This window comes from Eschrichtius robustus, chromosome 10 (assembly GCF_028021215.1).
Source record: "Eschrichtius robustus isolate mEscRob2 chromosome 10, mEscRob2.pri, whole genome shotgun sequence".
In the NCBI taxonomy this organism is placed as follows: Eukaryota; Metazoa; Chordata; class Mammalia; order Artiodactyla; family Eschrichtiidae; genus Eschrichtius; species Eschrichtius robustus.
In genome coordinates, this window is record NC_090833.1 from 97,405,042 (window position 1) to 97,424,728 (window position 19,687).

The following is a 19,687-nucleotide window of genomic DNA, read 5'->3' on the forward strand; positions in this document are numbered from 1 at the left end:
TTGATTCCTTTATTACACAAATATTTGTTGATTGACTACTATGTGCCAGGCACTGTTTAAGTGCATAGGATACAGTGCTGAACAAAAAGAGACAAGTCCCTGCTCTTATGCTGGCACCTGGTGGACCTTTCATGGGTCTCCTCACCAGGACTGAGTCACCCACACAGCATGGGAAGCCTTCAATGGAGAATAGCTAATGCCCTTCAAATGCAGGTTCTCCTTTAACTAACTTATCATTAGAGTGCAAGACATTCAAGAGAACATCTATATTACAATGACTCCTCTTCATTTCATCTACTCCCCCATTTCTCCCTCAAACAACCATGAGAGCCAAACAAAAACAAACAAAACAGAAACAGAGAACTCTGCGGTTTTATCTGGGAAGTATTCACTTTATGTTGTTACTCTTTGTGGTGTCAATGTACTAGTGGGGGAGGGGGATTCAAGCAGAAGTGTTTCCTTTCATGCGCCAACTTGAAGATGGTAAACTAAGTTCTTACAGTGCACTTATTAGATAAAATCACTTGTGAAGACAGTTGGACACACTACTATATATAAAATAGATAACCAAGAAGGACCTACTGTATAGCACAGGGAGCTCTACTCAATCTTCTGTAATAACCTATATGGGTAAAGAATCTGAAAAAGAATGAGTACATGTATATGTATAACTGAATCACTTTGCTGTACACCTGAAACTAACACAACATTGTAAATCAACTATACTCCAATAAAATTTTTTTTAAAAAGATATTTGGACTCTGGAAGATTATGGATCTCTGAAAGTAGAAAAGTCATCAGTTGACTTGAAAACACATCGAACCAGATGTGGAAAATTTCTTTTACAGAAAAGAAGAGAAGAACCTGATATTATTACTATTAGAGTTTAAAGTTATTCCAGAACAGTAAATACTCTCCTTACCATCTATGGTAACGTGGACAACAAATAACCCTTCTTCATTTCCCAGAGCGATTCTTTTGTGATCTATATTTGACACATAAATTAAAATATCAAGTATTTTGGGGGGTAAACATTAAGTGAAGCTAATAAGATAAACTGGACAAGTTTATCAATGTTGAAAAAGTTTAGAAGTCAAATTAAGTATATATTTAGCAATACTACAGTGAAAAGAAACATAAAAATAAATAATTGGCACTATGATTTTTCTTTCACATTACAGAAATAAGCATAATAAAACATTACTTTTCTCAGCAGAAAGATCATTTTACAAAGTAATCTTTATGAATACTTAGAGAAAGTATAATATTCAAGTAATGATAAACTGTCAAATTTGCTATAAATAAGTGATGTTTCATGAATGAAAAAATTTTATAAAATAATTTGGTGACTTTGGCCTGAGCTAAAACAGCATAGGGAGGTATGTCACAACAGAGTAAGAACTAAAAAAGTGCAAAGATAGCACATTACGTGAAGGCTTTGAATACAAAGCACAGATATTACATATATAAGCTCATTTAATCCTCTCCATAACTGAAAAACTGGAATTATCTGCATTTAACACATGAAGTTTAGTAACTAGCTCCGTGACCCCCAGGAGGAAATAGCTAAGTGGCTCTATTGTCACCAGTATCTAATGCAGAAGAAATGCTGTTTAAGAAATGCAAGTATTCTTGTCTATTGATAAAACTTTCAGTATTGATCTTAGCATTTCATTCATTGATTTACTTGATTTTCACTTATTTATTGAGTATTGGGTGTTGGGATTTGAAAGACAGTCTCTGCCCTTAAGGTAGGTAGTTCACAGTTACACACAAGGTCATACCCCTTATGTGTTTGGGGCCAGATGTGTTTGGGAGCTCATAATTTTTCAGACTTGAAAAGGTAAATTGAAAAGACTTGAAAGGTAGATTAAAGAAACACCCTTTTAGGCAGGGCCTGGGGAGCCATCATATAATCAAGTATATTTTTGCAGAGAATCTGATGAGTAGCTGTGGGATAGAAGTGGAAAGACAACCCTCCACCCCCGGGTAAGCCTCATTCACTCAGGTTTTGCTGACAAATGAATTGTGGATAAAGTTAAGGTTTTCAGATTTCAACATTGGGACTGTGGTGAAAGGCAGGAACCTAGCGGGATAAATGTAAATCCATACCTATGATTGCAGCTGTCTGGGTGGTTTTGATCAGGGGTAGATTGTTGTCATAAGCCTCTTTCAGAACATAGACTGAGCGGTCTCTGGAATGACTTTTTCTCAATATTTTGTGCAATTCACTCAGCACGCTCACCCACTCACTCTTCTCATTCTCGCTATCTGCTAAGATTGGGATTGAATATCTATTACTAGGTGCTGAGAGCTGGGAAGCTGTGACCTAGAATGATTTAAGGAATATCTAGGTTATAAGAACGCAAACATTCTTTATGCCAGCCTGTCTAACATTTTTCATAAAACTCACCATTGTTAAACGAAATGTTAAATAACATTACCCTCTTCCTGGTAGTAAAATAGATGACGTGAGTATCAGAAGCAGGCCAAAAGCAAAGTGTCAGAATCACTTCTATTTTGATCCTCATAAAACCACCGGTGTTCTCTGACTACCTAAAATCTTGTACTTCATCAAATGAAAATAGCTACCATTTATTGAATGCTGACTCTGTACCAGGAACTGCTCTAAGAAATTGACATGTGTTAATTGATTAAATCCTCACAGAAACCTCAGTGCGTAGTTACTGCTATTCTCTCCATTTTATCAGTGAGAGGACAGGAGCACAGCAGGGTAGAATGCAGGCAGTCTGATGCCAGAACCTCCACTCTGAGTCTCTCTATTGCTTTAATTCTAACACACAGCTTTGCATCTTTAGATTATCTCTGAAACGGCAATGTGTTTTGCAATGGCAATCATCATAATCAATTGTGATATTACAGAATGTTCAGGAGTTTTTTGTTGTTAAGTTAGAAATATTCAAAAACACATGTTTTCCTGGTTGCTACATGCCTATAACTTGCATTATACTAGTAAATGGCAAATCAGATTTAAAATTTAAGGTATATAATTAAGCTAGCAGAACTCTAATATATAAAACTTTCTTTTGTGAGCATGAAGTTAGCAACAATGACATCATAAATTCCCACTGTAAGTCAGTTCCAAATGGCCAGGTCTTTGTAGTCTCTTGGTGGTTGGGTACAGTCTAAATAGATGTCTATCTTTGCACTAAGGAACTAAGAATACTCCTGTCTGGCCTTTGTTAAACCAAGATTCCTAGGTTGACTGTAACCACATGGGTCTCGAGGGGATAACAGTCCTTTGCTTTCTCTGTCACTTTATTTAATCCATTCCAGAATCACTTTTATTTTTTACATGAATTTTAAAGAGCAGAGTGTCTATTTTTTAGAGTTTGCAAAACAACATCTTTCCCCAATTTTTCCATTTTGTACTCTTGGTTTGAATCTGAATTATGACTTCAAAATATTGTCTCAGAGGAGACTTATTTTACAAAGTACTTCTAGTTTTAGAAGTTGCACATTCATGCTACTGTAGGTCCGTGAATCGGCGACGTTCCTCTATGTCTGATCCAGAAGTATATGGTCTCTCTTCCTCTGTTACTGTTTTTTCCTTCTTCTTTCACACCCCCCACCCCAGTACCATTCTGCTTTGTAAGCTTCCCCTGTTTTCAGCTATGAATTGTATCTGTCCTGTTACCTTAGTGTGGAATGAATGGACACCCTCAGGAACATTTGTGTTTTAAGTCTCAGATTTAACTGTAGAATGAAAGATGTGACACCTGCAAAAAAGCTATTTATAGTATTTTTGAATAAGAATAAAGGGCTAGATTTCTTGTGGCAAGTAGGAGAGGGAGGGAAACTATCCCACAACACTTCTAAAATCTCAACCTCCAGGTACCTTCAGTAACCCAAGGAGCCCTGACCCCTAGGAACAGGCAAAAAAGGGATGAAACAAAACATACAAGGGATCCAATGACAGTATGCAAGCTTACCTTAAACATACGAGGCATTTCCTTTCTCCTTGCAGGAATAAAATCAGAGGGCCAGACTGAACTAACAGAAAACGCTCCATCCCTGAAGGAAAAACAAGACACTGGGAGTGAGTAGAATCACCGGAAAGTGAATAAAACAATACATAAACATAATCCTCAATTTTAATTTCCCTGATTTTTAACATTCTTTTTTGTAGTAACTGACAGTGGTCAAAATATTGTATCAGCAGTACCCGACCTGTCGCATATCATCAGAAAACGCAAGTTAACTCTGGGCTGTCCCTGACTCACCATTCACAGGGAACTAGGAAGGAGCACCTGTCTGACCCCAAAGCCATGGTCCCTAGAACATGGGCCATGTGCCCTCAGATCAGCTCATTTGTATATTTTTAAAATGTTACCAAGATAGACTTGACATATAATAAACTGCACGTTTTTAAAGTGAACAATTAGGTAAGTTTTGATCTATGTATACACCTGTGAAACCATCACCACACTGTAGGTAATGAACATGTCCATCACCCCCAAAAGTTTCCTTGTACAGCTTTGTAACCCCTACCCCCCATCCTTAGCACTCTTCCCTCCTCCCCCACTGATCTGCTTCCTGTCACTCTAGATTAATCTGCATTTTCTAACATTTTATAGAAATGAAATATACAATATGTGGTCTTTTTGTCTGGCTTTTTCTCAGCATAACAATTTTGTGATGCATTCATGTTGCCACATGGATGAACACTTCATTTCTATGTATTGTTGAGTAATATTTCATTGTATGGATATGCCACAACATATCTGTTCACCCATTAATGGGCATTCGGGTTGTTTCAAGTTTGCGGCTATTTTAAATGAAGCTGTTATGAATGTTCATGTATGTCTTTATGGACATATGCTTTCTCTGGTAGAAATACCTAGGAGGAGAATGACTAGATCGTATATTAGGTGTGTGTTTAGCTTTTTATGAAACTGCCAAACTCTTTTTAACAGTGGTTATATGATTTACAAAGCAATATATGAGAGATCTAGGTCCTCCACATCTTCCCAATACTTGAAATAATCTTTTTAATTTTAGTCTTTCTTATGATGTGAAGTGGTACCTCATGGTTATTTTATTTGAATTTACCTAATAATTAATGGTGTTGAGCATGTAAGTATCTGTTATGTGCTTATTTGACATATGTATCTTCTCTATTGAAGTATCTTTTCAAATCCCTTGCACATTTTTTTTAAATTGGGCTATTTTCTTATCATTGGGGTGGCCAAAAATTGCCTTTGGTTTTTAAATAAAAATAAAAGACACATTTTTCATTTTCACCAAGAACTTTATTGTACAATGTATTCACCCTTTTTTTCCACTACCTTCTGCCATTTTTCAGGCAACTCCATAATTCCATCTTCCCAAAACTTTTTATCTTTTTGAGCAAAGAACTGTTCCAGGTGCCTTTTACAGTCTTCCAGGGAATTGAACTTTTTTCCATTAAGAGAATTTTGTAAAGACCGAAATAAATGGAAATCTGAAGGTGCAATGTGTGATGAATACGGAGGATGAATCAGAACTTCCCAGCCAAGCTGTAACAGTTTTTGCCTGGTCATCAAAGAAGCAGGCAGCCTTGCGTTATCCTGATGGAAGATTATGCATTTTCTGTTGACTAATTCTGGACGCTTTTCGTTGAGTGCTGCTTTCAGTTGGTCAAATTGGGAGCAGCACTTGGAATTAATCCTTTGGTTTTCCGAAGGAGCTCATAATAGAGGACTCCCTTCCAATCCCACCATATACACTTTGGTGTGGTTTGGTGGTGGTTCATTTCTCTTGCCCCACGATCTCTTCCATTCCACATTGTTGTACAGTATCCACTTGTCATTGCCCATCACACTTTGTTGCAAAAATGGAACTTTTTCATGACATTTAAGTAGAGAATCTCACACGGAAATATGGTCAAGAAGGTTTTTTTCACTTAACTTATGTGGAACCCAAACATCAAAGTCATTAACATAACCAAGCTGGTGCAAATGATTTTCAACACTTGATTTGGATATTTTGAGTATGTCGGCTATCTCCCACATAATCATAACGTTGATTGTTCTCAACTAATGTCTCGATTTAATCGCTATCAACTTCAACTGGTCAACCCGACCGTGGAGCATCAGCCAGCAAGAAATCTCCAGCACGAAACTTCGCAAACCACTTTTGACGTGTTTGATCAGTCACAGAACCATCTCCATACACTGCACAAATCGTTTTTTGCATTTCAGTTGTGTTTTTACCTTTCTTGAAATAATAAAGCATAATGGGCCGAAAATGTTGCTTTTTTCCTTCCATCTTCAATATTAAAATGGCTACACAAAAATCCACCAATTTTGATAAGTTTTTTCTAATGCACACTGATATGACAGCTGTCACATACAATCTAACAAAACTGTTTCGAATGAAGTCAAAGACAACTTAGTGCTACTAGAGCCATCTTAGAGAAAAAAACAAATGGACCTTTTGGCCAACCCAATATTAAGTTTTAAGAATTTTTATATATTCTAGATATAAGTCCTTTGCCAGATATTTGATTTGCCCCCAGTCTGCAGCTTTTATTACTTCTCTTGACAATGTATTTCAAGGAGCAGAAGTTTTAAATTTTGATGAAGTCCAATTTATCAATTTTTAAATTTTGCCTGTTGTGCTTTATGCTGTATCTAAGAACTATTTGCCTTATCCAAGATCAGAAATGTTTTCTCCCATGTTTACTTCTAGGTGCTTTATAGTTTTAGGTTTTACATTTAGTTCTATGGTCTATTTTGAGTTAAATTTTGTATATTGTAAAAAGTATAAATCAAAGTTGATTTTTTTACACATAGATATCTAAAATTCCAATTTCATTTGTTGCTAGATTTTGCAACTTGTTGAAAATATTGTATATATTAAAGTAACAGAAAATGCAGAAATATAGTTACAAATGTTTTATATATGAAAGTATATTTTATGTGCATGTTAAAAATATATATGTAAATATATTTTATATGTATATTAGAAATATTATATATATTTGTATATATATTTCTAGGTTTGTTTTTTTTTTTCAAAGCTGTTTTGGCTCTTCTAACTCTTTTGCATTTTCCTATGACTTTTAGAATCGGCTTGTCAATTTCTACAAAAAGAATTAACAAGCCTACTGGGATTTTGATTAAGATTGTGTTAAAACTATAGACCAATTTTGAGAACAATCACATTTTTAAAATATTGAGTTCTGCAATGCATGAACACAGTCTCTCTCTCTATTTATTTAGATCTTTGTTAATTTCTTTCATCAATATTTTATAGTTTTCAGTGTACAAGTCTTGCACATCTTTTGTCAGATTTATTTCTAAGTATTTTTTTTAATATTTATTTATTTTATTTATTTTCCTTATTTATTTATTTTTTAATTATTTTTGGCTGCGCCAGGTCTTAGTTGCAGCACATGGGATCGTCCTTGAGGCATGCGGGGTCTTTTTGTTACAGCACATGGTCTCTTTGTTGTGGTGCTTGGGCTTCTCTAGTTGTGGTGTGTGGGCTTCTCCCTAGTTGTGGCGCAAGGGCTCCAGAGCACATGGGCTCTGTAGTTTGCAGCACGCAGGCTCTCTCATTGAGGTGCACAAGCTCAATAGTTGGGGCTCGCAGGCTTAGTTGCCCCAGGGCATGTGGGATCTTAGTTCCCCAACCAGAGATGGAACCCGTGTCCCCTGCATTGGAAAGCAGATTCTTTACCACTGGACCACCAGGGAAGTCCCTATGTTTTGATGCTATGGCAAATGGCATTACTTATTTAATTTTGATTTCTGATTATTTGTTGCGAGTATAAAGAAACGCAATTTATTTTATATATTGATCAAGCATCCTGCAAACTTGCTGAATTCATTTATTAGTTCTAATAGCTTCTTTGTAGATTACATTGAATTTTCTCCATAGGTATTCATTTTGTCTATGAATAATTTTGCTTCCTTCTTTCCAACACGGATGTATTTTATTTCTATTTCTTCCCTGGCCTGGATTTCCAATACAATGTTAAATAAGTGTGGTGAGATCAAACATCTTTGTCTTGTTCCTGATCTTAGGGAGAAAGCATTGAGTCTTTTGCCACTAATTATGATGTCAGCTGTGGGATTTTCATAGATGCCCTTTATCAGGATGAAGAAGCTCCCTTCTAAGTGTTCATCAAGAATATATGATTTTGTCAAATGTGTTTACTGTATCTACTGACATGATCTTTTTCATTTTTTGATATGGTAAAATACATTGATTTTTTAATATAAACCAGCTTTCCTGAGATACACTACACTTGCTCAAGATGCAATATAATTTTTACATAATATTGGATTCGATTTGCTAACATTTTGTAGTTTTCCTCACATGCATGTGCTGATCAGTAATCTGCTGAATCCTCAAGCTAGATCCTCTGTAGATCCATGCAGAGCTAGTGCATGCTCTCAATCTCTCCCTCCCTCCCTCTCTCCCTCTCTCTCTCTCTCTCTCTCTCTCACTCTCTCCTCTCTAGCTCTGTACTTTGTCCTGTGAACTCTGGCTACTGTGTCTCTCTGGACTCTCAGCTTCATCTCTTCAGTTCAGGGAGTTCACCTGGGTCTGCCTGGGATTCCAATTTCTGTGTTATATACTGGAAACTCTCACAAGGCAGTAACCTGGGGCAAGTATAGAGCTCACCTCATTTACTTCCCTTCATTGTCTGATATCCAGAACCTTAAATCAGTTCTTTTGTTATTTCATGGGGAAGGTTAAATATAAATATGGCCCCTGTTACTCCGTCTTGGTTGAAAGTAGAAGTCTGTTTGATTCAGCTCACTTGATAATTTTTGGCTTCTCCAACACTTAAAACAAACTCATTTCTTTCCCCCAATGCTACCATTCTCCATTATATCCCTACAGCTCTCAATGTGACCCTCAGTTTTTCAGTCTTGATGACTTAAAACCTCAGTACCATCTGGTATTGCAACTCTTTTCTTCATCTTCCTTTTTCTGCCACTCACCATGTCCCACGAGGTCACTTTAGTAATATTTCCTGCACCTGTCTCTTGTTTTGTAATTCCTGCAGCCACCGCTTTAATGCAGACACTCATTTGATCTGAAGGATGGACAATTGTAAGCTGGACTCCTTGGCTCCAGCACCACTTTAATTTTCCCTGTCCCCAAAATGAAACACACACACACACACACACACACACACAAACACACACACTCCCAAACCAACTTATTAAAAATCTACATCAAGAGTAACTTTCTAAAGTCACCTTCAAGATTATCTAGTTTCCTGTATCAGTTATTCAAGGTAATACCAAATTTCTGACAAAGATGACATTAGCTGAGGTGAAGAATACAAAACAAAGTTTGTGAGTAAGGAATCAAAATAAGACAGGATGAATGTAGAGACCCACAGAATCTGTGATAAGGAGAAAGTTCAGGCTGAGCAAGCACACAGCCATCACAGTGCAGGTTACACCTGGAAAAGAAGTATAAGGGAATACTATGAATAAATGTCTCGCTACCTGGAGCCACAGGAAGTGAAGGGACCACCCAGGGAGTGTGCAGAGAAGGAAGAAAAGAAGGCCAAGGACAGATGCTCAGAGACACTAAGAGAAAGGTGTAGAGGAGCCGAAAAGATGCAGAAGAATCAGGGGGAGCAGAGAGCATATTGCCTTTCCCCGAAGGATACACTTTCTATAAGTTCACCGATTCAATATTCTTTATTAAACACTTAAAGAGTGTCTGGAGTGACATTTGCAACAATGGCAGAGTAAGGATCTCTGAAGATTCTCTCCTTCATAAAAGAAATGAGAAAACTAGCAAAATTCATCAGAAACAACTTTTTTAGAACTCTATAAATTAACCAAGTTTTGTGGCAATCTGAGGAGGATTTATTTAAAATAAAAAAGTAACAAAAAGCCGAATCTTGGTAAGAAGTATGAGCTTTGTGGTAGCTTAACTCGCCCTAGTCCCATGCTCCATTTCCAACTCCTCAGTAGCCTTGAAAAATGGCAGCCTGCATTCACAGTGCATCCTAGAAGCCACTGGACACCTGAGGGACCTGGAAAGAGGAGGAGGAAGGAGAAAGGAGCTGGAGTATTAGGCTTGATTCAGAGGTCTCCCAGGGAAAAGTCTATTCCCCAAGGGGAACTTATAAAAAACTATTTCATGCAAGCATTTTAACTGCATAGCTGCCTATGCAGTGCTTAACAGCTGGACAAAATAATAGATTAACCAAAACTCTTAAAAGGAAAAGTTAGAAAATGAGATATCCATAGGGGTTTTGAAAAGGTCTGACATATTGCTAAGAATCTAGAGCATCATGCACATGCATAGAACTGTGAACATGCCTAGGGTTATGCATATGCTCAGGAAAGACCAGAGAAGGACATAAGTTCTCACCTCTGGCTGACATTGGATGCATAGATAAATGTTTTTCATCAAATTTGGGAGGTTTTCTGCCATTATCTCTTCCAATATTCTTGAGGCTTTGCACAAGTATAACGTGTTGTCAACTGCCTGGCTGAGTGTTGAAGAAGTGACCCCACTTGCACACAGAGCTCTTCAGCAATGTGTGGGAGATTCACTGGTTCCAGATGTTTAAAGAAATCTCTGCAAAATCATTAGCTAACTACTAAGCTAACAAAGTAGAGACGTCAAATAACTACACATGACTAAGAATAAAGACTTTATAGATTAGTTTGAAAAATTCACTGAACAAACAAACAACAACTACAACAAACAACAATAACAAATCCTGGAGAAGAAGTAGAATTTGATAACTAGAGCTGACAATAGTATTATTTGAAATGTCCAGTTTAAAAAAATATATACTGTATGACTTGCAAGGAAGCATAAAAGTATGACCAATACACAGGAAAAAAGCAATCAATAGAAACTATCTCTGAGGAAACCCAGATGTTGGATTTACCAGACAAAGATTTAAATCAGCTATTTTAAATATGTTTGAAGACCTAAAGGAAATCATGCCTAAAGAACTAAATGAAAGTATGAGAATGATGTCTCACCAAGTAGGAAATATAAATAAGGAAATAGAAAATACAAAAAAGAACCAAACAGAAATTCGGAGGTTGATGAGTACAATAACTGAAACGAAGAATTCACCCGAAGGGATCAACAACAGAACTGAGCAGGCAGAAAGCAGAATCACTGAACTTGAAGACAGGTCAATTAACATTATCCAGTCTGAAGAAAAGAAAGAAAAAAGAATGAAGAAAAATTAATAAAACCTCAGAGTTCCTTGGGACACCATGAAGAATACTAAAATATATATAATGGGAGTCCCAGAAGGAGAGGAGAAAGAAAAGAGGTCAGAAAGGATAATTGAATGAAAATCTCAAATCAATATATAACCTAACTTTCCATCTTGAGAAACTAGGAAAAGAAGAGCAAACTAAACTCAGAACAAGCAGAAGGAAGGAAATAATAAAGTTTAGAGTGGAAATTAATAAAACAGAAAATAGAAAAATAAGAGAAAATCAAGAAAACCAAAAGTTGGTTTTTTTTAAAGATCAACAAAAATTGATAAACTTTTAGCTAAACTGACCAAGAAAAAATGAAAGAAACCTCAAATTACTAAAGTCAGAAGTAAAGTGGGAACATTACTTCTGACCTTTCAGAAAATAAAAGGGAATACTATGAACAAGTGTATGCTCCCAAAATTAGATAATCTAAAGAAAATGGAAACATTCCTAGAAAAACACAAGGTACTAAAGCTGACTCAAGAAGATGTAGAAAATCTCAATAGACTTATAACAAGTAAAGAGATTGAACTAGTGATCAAAAAATATCCCATAAAGGAAACCCCAGGACCAGATGACTTCACTAGTGAATTCTACCAAACATATTTAATACCAATCCTTCACAAACTCTTTCAAAAATAAAAGAGAAGAGAGTACTTTCCAACTTAATCTGAGGTCAGTATTATCCTAATACCAAAACCAGGCAAAAATATCACAGGGCAACAAAACTATAGACCAATATCCTGTGTTAATATAGATGCAAATATCTTCAAAAATTCTATTGAACCCAATCCAACATATTATAAAAAAGATTAGATACCATGACCAAGTGAGATTTATCCCAGGAATGTATGATTGGTTCTATATACAAGTAACAATTAATGTAATACATCATGAGAATTAAGGGGAAAACAATCATGTGATCTTCTCAATAGACACAAAAAAAGCATTTGTCAAAATCCAACACCCCTTACAGATAAAAACACTCAACAAACCAGGAAGAGAAGGCTGTTTTCTCAACCTGATAAAGGGCATCAGCCATGAAAAATAATGAAGTATTGATACATGCTACATGGGTGAGTCTTGAAACATTATGCTTAGTGAAAGAAGCCAGTTACAAAACTCCACATGTTGTATGATTCCATTTATATAAAATTCAGAATAGGCAAATCCATAGAGATAGAAACAGATTAATGGTTGCTGGGGCTGGGGGCAGGGGTGAATGTAGAGTGACTGCTAACTAATAAAGGTTTCTTTTTGGTGTGATGAAAATGTTCTAAAATTAGATTGTAGTGATGGTTTTACAACCTTGTGAATATACTAAAAACCACTGGGTTGCCCATTTTTAAATGATGAATTTTATAATATATGAATTATATCTCAATATAAAGAGCATCTGGTTTTAAGGTTGTATTTCCTTTTCTGCTACACACACACATACACACACACATAAGAATATAAACTTCTGACTGAAAAAAATAAATAAATAAACTATTACAAATATTACACAATTATAATCCATACCCAAGAGGTAATGATGCAAACTTTAGGCAGAAATCTTCTATTTTAAAGTTCACATGGCAATGGAGAAAATTAGAAACTTAACATAAGTTAAATGACAACACTATTTTTAAAAATTTCAGAAACCATTTTTATTCCCAGATTTTTTTGATAAAAAATACTCTCCCTTTCGAAGCTTACCTCATGTCAATCACTTGACTAACTACAACACTGGGTTTTGAGTCTTCTTCTTCATCCATATCATACAGGAAGAGTTTGAAGTCACACACTACAGCCAATGCCCTCTGCCATCCTTTTTTCATCCCTGCTTTCTTTGGAATCTTTAGTTTTTATTTTTCAAAAAACAAATAAAAGCAATCCAAGCTGAAACATCAAATACTACCCAATTATTACATATAAAATTAAAATAATAAAAATGAAAAAAATAATGTGTTACAAATCTACCACTTGTTAAAGATTGGAACAGAACTATATAACATAATTCCTTTGAGGACTAAACAAGTCTTAGGTTGTGAAAATAAGATCAATACCATTTCCATTAACACTAGTCACAGCGTTGCCTCTACCTAAGATTAAATTCAATTTTGGTAGCCTCAAATTCAACTCAGATTTTAAATATTTCTGAAGAAGATTCTTTCACTTTTAGTTTCATAATTTATTATTATTGACCGGAAGTCAAAGTTACACCATTAGAAGGGATTTTAGCATTTGTTCATTGCAAAGTAAGGTCTAAACAGAAAATTTGGGGAAATTTGAAAATATCCTATCGGGGACACTTAAACTTTATTCTGAAATCATATTCTTCAGATGATTTTCAATTGCATATAATTAATATCATATAACATATCATAAATATTTCTGAAAAATATTGTGCACACATTGTGAAAAGTGATTAATAAACTCTTTAAGACTTCATCTGAAACAAAAATATTGACACTTACCCAGACATGGCCTTCATAGGCTGTTCCCATGCCTTTCTGTGAGTCTAGACAGAAGGCACCTTTCTTCTGATGAAAAGGCACGGGACAAGTTTTTGGAGCTTTTTCTACACAGGTTGTGTGACATGAGAACCCACATGCTTTTTGAGGGAAATAAAGAGATATGATTGTAGGGGATATGATGGTTTGACTCCCTCAACCCCCATTGCAATTCTGTCTACTACTGTAGAGGTGAAATGCTAAAAACTACATTTCCCAGACTCCCTTGGAACTAAGTTTTGGACCTGATGTAAGCTCCACTAATAAGATAACTCTGTAAGACTTTGAGTTGAGTCAAGATGGGAGAGATGCCTGATGTAGCACATCCATTTTACTGGCTTGGATCTTGACAGAGGGAGTGTGAGGTCACAGCTGCAGTGGTGGTTTCTGAATTTGATGGAAGCTCTCTTAACTCTGCAGCAACAGGGTCTTTCCTGACTCTGGCAGAAGTTGCAGGTTCTGAGGGCTGCAGCAGTGGTGGCAGCTTCCAGATTCACCATCTTCTTGTGACAAAGGTGGAGCTGTCCCAGGCTCAGCAGAGACTGAGTAATGCTGGCAGCAGGAGATGCTCCTGGGAGCTCAGCTCAGAGCCTGCCTCTGCTGCCCTAGGAGAATTGTATGGGCACATAATTCCCCATTTAAAATCCTATTTTCTTTAATATGCTAGGACACATTTATGGTTAAGGCATCTCTGACTGTCACAATGCTGAGGGCAGGAAAGTTGTCCTGCTCAGCGCTGTGTGTCCCTGAGTGGACACTCGACAGGACTGGCTGGGGAAACCAATGAGTACGGAGTCTGTTCCCTAGGATGACGTATGAGGTGCCTGTGCAGCACTGTGATCCACTGTTTGATATTTCCAAAAAATATATTTCTTTCTTTCAACGATATCTACTGTAATAAATTCATTGAGTAAAATAGAAGGATTACAACTCAAGGATAGTATTCCATTTTCCTGTCACATAAGCTGGTGGATGTCATCCTCATACTCTACTAGTGCTACAGAGAACAAAATTTCATTAAACACATTTTCCTAATAAGTGTGGCCCTGCCTGCATGGGCAGACTACACAGCATGCCTCCCTGGGGTGCTGTTCACACAGGCTATGAGGGCATGAGGCTCTTTGGAGCTGCACAATGCAGAGGTCCCCCCCAAATGCTCCCAAAGATCACCCGTTCATATGAAACAGATTCAGAGGAATTTTTAGTAAAGTAATCAGTTCACCGTCATGCTTCTACAATTCAAAGAGAACGAAATTTCTTCTTACCAACTAAATGCAGTGGACTGAGTGTTTGTGTTCCTTCAAAATTGACATGTTGAAATCCTAATCCTCATGTGAGGGTATTTGGAGGTGGAGACTTTGGGAGGTCATGGGGGTGGAGCCCTCATGAATGGGATTAATGCACTTAAAAAAGAGACCCCACAGAGTTCCCTGGCCCCTTCCACCACATGAGGACACAGCAAGAAGTCAGCAGTCTGCAACCTGGAAGAGGGTCCTCACCAGAACTGGACCATACTGGTGCGCTGATCTCAGACTTCCAGCCAGTGAGGAATATATGACTGTGTTTAGAAGCCACCCAGTCTCTGTGGTTTGTTATGGCAGCTGACTAAACCACCGAGTTGACTAAAACACTTAGGTACAAGTATTATGGCTCTGACTCCATGTGTCCCTTCCTCGGGTCTTACCTTCACAGGTGCAGCCTTGTCTTATCAAGCCCACCATCAGAGATGTGCACTGGTGACACTTGGTGGGAACGGTAAAGGACGTGAGGAAAAACCTGTGGGTCTTATGCTACAAAATGAAGAGACCAAACATACATCGACGGTTAAATAACTATGAAAAGGTGATTCTGGTGATTCCTTCAACCCACCCTGCCCAAAATATCATTTTATATGCCAAGAAAAGCAGCTCCCCCTTTTCTTACCAGCATTTAAGATTCTTGCCCTTAATCACTTCATAGTTGGAAAATACTGATTAAAGGATCCAAAAATTATCAAGAAGAGAAGGGAAGAGGAGGAGAAGAAGAAGGAGAATTATTTAAGTGGTGATCAAATATTCATTACTACTATTTGGAACCAAATAAATTAAGCCTGGCCTTTATTTGAGCTAATATATCCTGAACATTTAAAAATTCTAGATTGATAAATTCTTCAAATGATTCCTTAACTAGGAATGGAGTCAGAATTGCCTATGTATACATATTTTTACTGGGGAGGGGTAGCAAAAATAATATGTTTTTTTTACCTTCTTTGAAAAAAAAGAATAATTTTAAATTTTTTCTCTATAGAAAATTATGTTTCATTTTCTATTATCAATAAAAAAATAATGTGCTCCGGGAATTGGAACACTCCGATTAAGCAAGCCATATTACACTTTCTAGGTGTAGAAACCCCAACAAATAAAACTGCAGATGTCTTCACAAAATTATCAACAATTTGACAATCCACTATGGATTTTCCATTTCTGTATCATGCCTCTTTGACTTGAAATTACTGTTATCGTAAATTAGCAATATCTAAATTACAATAAAATCCAGTTTCTCCAAATACTAGTTGGGAAATTTTCTCACCTTCATTGTCTCTGTTTCCTGATTTGTGACATGGACAGATTGCAGTCCCTGCCATGGGCCCTGAGTGTGTACAGGGGCTACCTGCTTTTTCTCAGATCTTCAATTTATTCCCCTCTTTTCAGCACCACATGTCACCTCTGCCTCCTAAAGGACTTGGTGTCCCTAATCCCTGAATCCTTCTAGGTTTCCAAAGTATTAATTATCTTGTGACTTTTTGGCAAGTCATTTCTAAGCACCTGACATTCATATTTCTCAGCTCTCCTAACCCCTCACTCAGGTTCTTCCATCTTTCAAAATTATGTTGACTTATTTGTCTACTCTCTCTCTTTAGTCTGTTTAACAAGTTTCATTAGAAAGCAAAAGTGTAGGCATTTTTGAATCTACTATGTTTAACCAGAAGTCTCCAAGAAAAAAGGAAGAAAAGAAAGAAGGGAGGAAAGGAGAAAGGAGGGAGGGAAGGGGAGAGGAGGGAGGGAAGGGGAGAGGAGGGAGGGAGGGGTTAGAGACCAAAACGAACTTATTCTCATTTTTCAAGGACCTGCTAAGTTTATAACTAAATCAAGTACCTGAGTTGGAAAGAGGATTCTATTATGATATTCCTTTCTCTTTATCGTTGGTGTGTGAACTGGAAGGTGAGCAGAATCTGTGATCTGAATCAAAGAGACAAAAATAAATATAGGCAAGTTACCTATGTCACCAAAATTATAAGAATTAAATTATTTCTCAAGTAAGACAAAAGAATAATACTTGTTAGACAAAAACACAATAAAATTAAAATTCTCACAAAGTTGAAAATATATTTTAAGTAATTTAAATCTATGCTTTCAATTTCTACAAACAAAATATATGTATATTTCATATACTTTATGTCAATTTGGCTATTTTTAAATGTGTGTCATAGCATGTGCATGTAGACTACATTAAAAGGAGAATATTAATCATAAACGTATTTAAAGATACTTTCATTAAGTAGATATACGATCAGAATCTTCAAAAGATTTCTTGAACTACTTGTCTTATAAATGTAGAAGGGATTTATGGCTGTAAATATGTAGAAATACATTAAAATCAATTATAGAGGGTTCGCAAGATTTTGTGAATACTAATAATCTAAAAATGGGTGCAGGTAACTCAGATTACATTTCTTAAATTAGACTTCAAAAGCATATGAAATTTGGCTGTCTATATGATATAAAATTTTTCTTTCCGAGGAAATAGTAGAAAATACGTTTTGAAATGGAAAGAATTGGATGCTTACAGATGTTACTGGGGAATAAGGTTTGATTGTAAGTGAAGATGCTGCACAGCTGAGCAGAGCATATAAGTACATAGACTTGAATAATGACAAATACAATGGAGAAAAAATACAAGAAATTGATAGTAAATGCAGGAGATTCAGAACATTTGCCAAATTTTCAAAGTTATGAAGAAAAAAATGCCTCTTTACTATGCATCCCAATAAATAGACTTTTTCATATGGATTCATAGAATGAATATAATAAAGAATCCCTCCCATGAGGCAATTTATTGATACCTTAGCTCCAATTTAATTTTATTTTATTTAAAAAGAGACTATCTGCAGTCCGAAGGGGGGGGGGGGAATTATAATATCAGTTGATGCAGAAAAAGTATTTGACAAAATTCAACACCCATTCATGATAACTCTCAACACACTAGGAATAGAAGAGACTTCCTTAACCTGATGAAGGGCATTTACAACAAATTAAGGCAAGCACTACCACTAATGATGAAAACCCAAATGCTTTCCCCTAAGAATGGAAACAAGGCAAAGATGTTCACTACCACTTTTCCTATTCAGGCAGAATAAGAAATAATAAGCAGTACCATACTGTCTTGATTACTGTAGCTTTTTAGTATAGTCTAAAGTCAAGGAGCCTGATTCCTCCAGCTCCATTTTCCTTTCTCAAGATTGCTTTGGCTATTCAGGGTCTTTTGTGTTTCCATACAAATTGTGAAATTTTTTGCTCTAGTTCTGTGAAAAATGCCATTGGTAGCTTGATAGGGATTGCATTGAGTCTGTAGATTGCTTTGGGTAGTATCGTCATTTTCACTGTGTTGATTTTTCCAATCCAAGAGCATGGTATATCTCTCCATCTGTTTGTATCATCTTTAATTTCTTTCATCAGTGTCTTATAGTTTTCTGCATACAGGTCTTTTGTCTCCTTAGGTAGGTTTATTCCTAGGTATTTTATTCTTTTTGTTGCAATGGTAAATGGGAGTGTTTCCTTAATTTCTCTTTCAGATTTGTCATCATTAGTGTATCGGAATGCCAGAGATTTCTGTGCATTAATTTTATATCCTGCTACTTTACCAAATTCATTGATTAGCTCTAGTAGTTTTCTGGTAGCATCTTCAGGATTCTCTACGTATAGTATCATGTCATCTGCAAACAGGGACAGCTTTACGTCTTCTTTTCTGATTTGGATTCCTTTTATTTCTTTTTCTTCTCTGATTGCTGTGGCTAAAACTATGCAAAGCTATGTTGAATAATAGTGGTGAGACTGGACAACCTTGTCTTTTTCCTGATCTTAGTGCAAATGGTTTCAAGTTTTCACCATTGAGAATGATGTTGGCTGTGAGTATGTCATACATGGCCTTTATTATGTTGAGGTAAGTTCCCTCTATGCCTACTTTCTGGAGGGTTTTTATCATAAATGGGTATTGAATTTTGTCAAAAGCTTTTTCTGCATCTATTGAGATGATCATATGGTTTTTCTGCTTCAATTTGTTAATATGGTTTATCACATTGATTGATTTGTGTGTATTGAAGAATCCTTGCATTCCTGGGATAAACCCCACTTGATCATGGTGTATGATCTTTTTAATGTGCTGTTGGATTCTGTTTGCTAGTATTTTGTTGAGGATTTTTGCATCTATGTTCATCAGTGATATTGACCTGTAGTTTTCTTTCTTTGTGACATCTTTGTCTGGTTTTGGTATCGGGTGATGGTGGCCTCATAGAATGAGTTTGGGAGTGTTCCTCCCTCTGCTATATTTTGGAAGAGTTTGAGAAGGATACATGTTAGCTCTTTTCAAAATGTTTGATAGAATTCGCCTGTGAAGCCATCTGGTCCTGTGAAGCCATCTAGGGGTGGGATAGGGATGGTGAGAGGGAGGGAGCTGCAAGAGGGAAGAGATATGGGGATATATGTATATGTATAGCTGATTCACTTTGTTATACAGCAGCAACTAACATAACAGTGTAAAGCAATTATACTCCAATAAAGATGTTAAAAAAAAGAAAAAGAAATAATAGGCATACAGATCAGAAAGCAAGAAATCGAACTATCTTATTTGCAGATGACATGATTAATTATCTGAATAGAAAATGCCTAGTAATGTCAAAGAAAAAGAAAATCTTGAACTGTTAAATGAATTTGACAA

At 36.3% G+C, this 19,687-nt stretch overlaps 1 protein-coding gene across 1 annotated transcript in view; it reads right to left on the reverse strand.

Annotated features, from left to right (window-relative positions):
• Positions 1–19,687, reverse strand: part of LOC137771004 (serine/threonine-protein kinase MRCK alpha-like) — a 52,628-nt gene that overhangs the window by 12,417 nt on the left and 20,524 nt on the right. Inside the window, exons 4-9 of the mRNA XM_068554028.1 lie at positions 15,399–15,504; positions 13,679–13,815; positions 12,918–13,057; positions 3,954–4,035; positions 2,113–2,329; positions 923–985 (exon numbers count right to left, since the gene is read on the reverse strand). Coding sequence (XP_068410129.1) covers positions 923–985; positions 2,113–2,329; positions 3,954–4,035; positions 12,918–13,057; positions 13,679–13,815; positions 15,399–15,504 — 745 coding nt within the window. The remainder of the gene's footprint in view (positions 1–922; positions 986–2,112; positions 2,330–3,953; positions 4,036–12,917; positions 13,058–13,678; positions 13,816–15,398; positions 15,505–19,687) is intronic.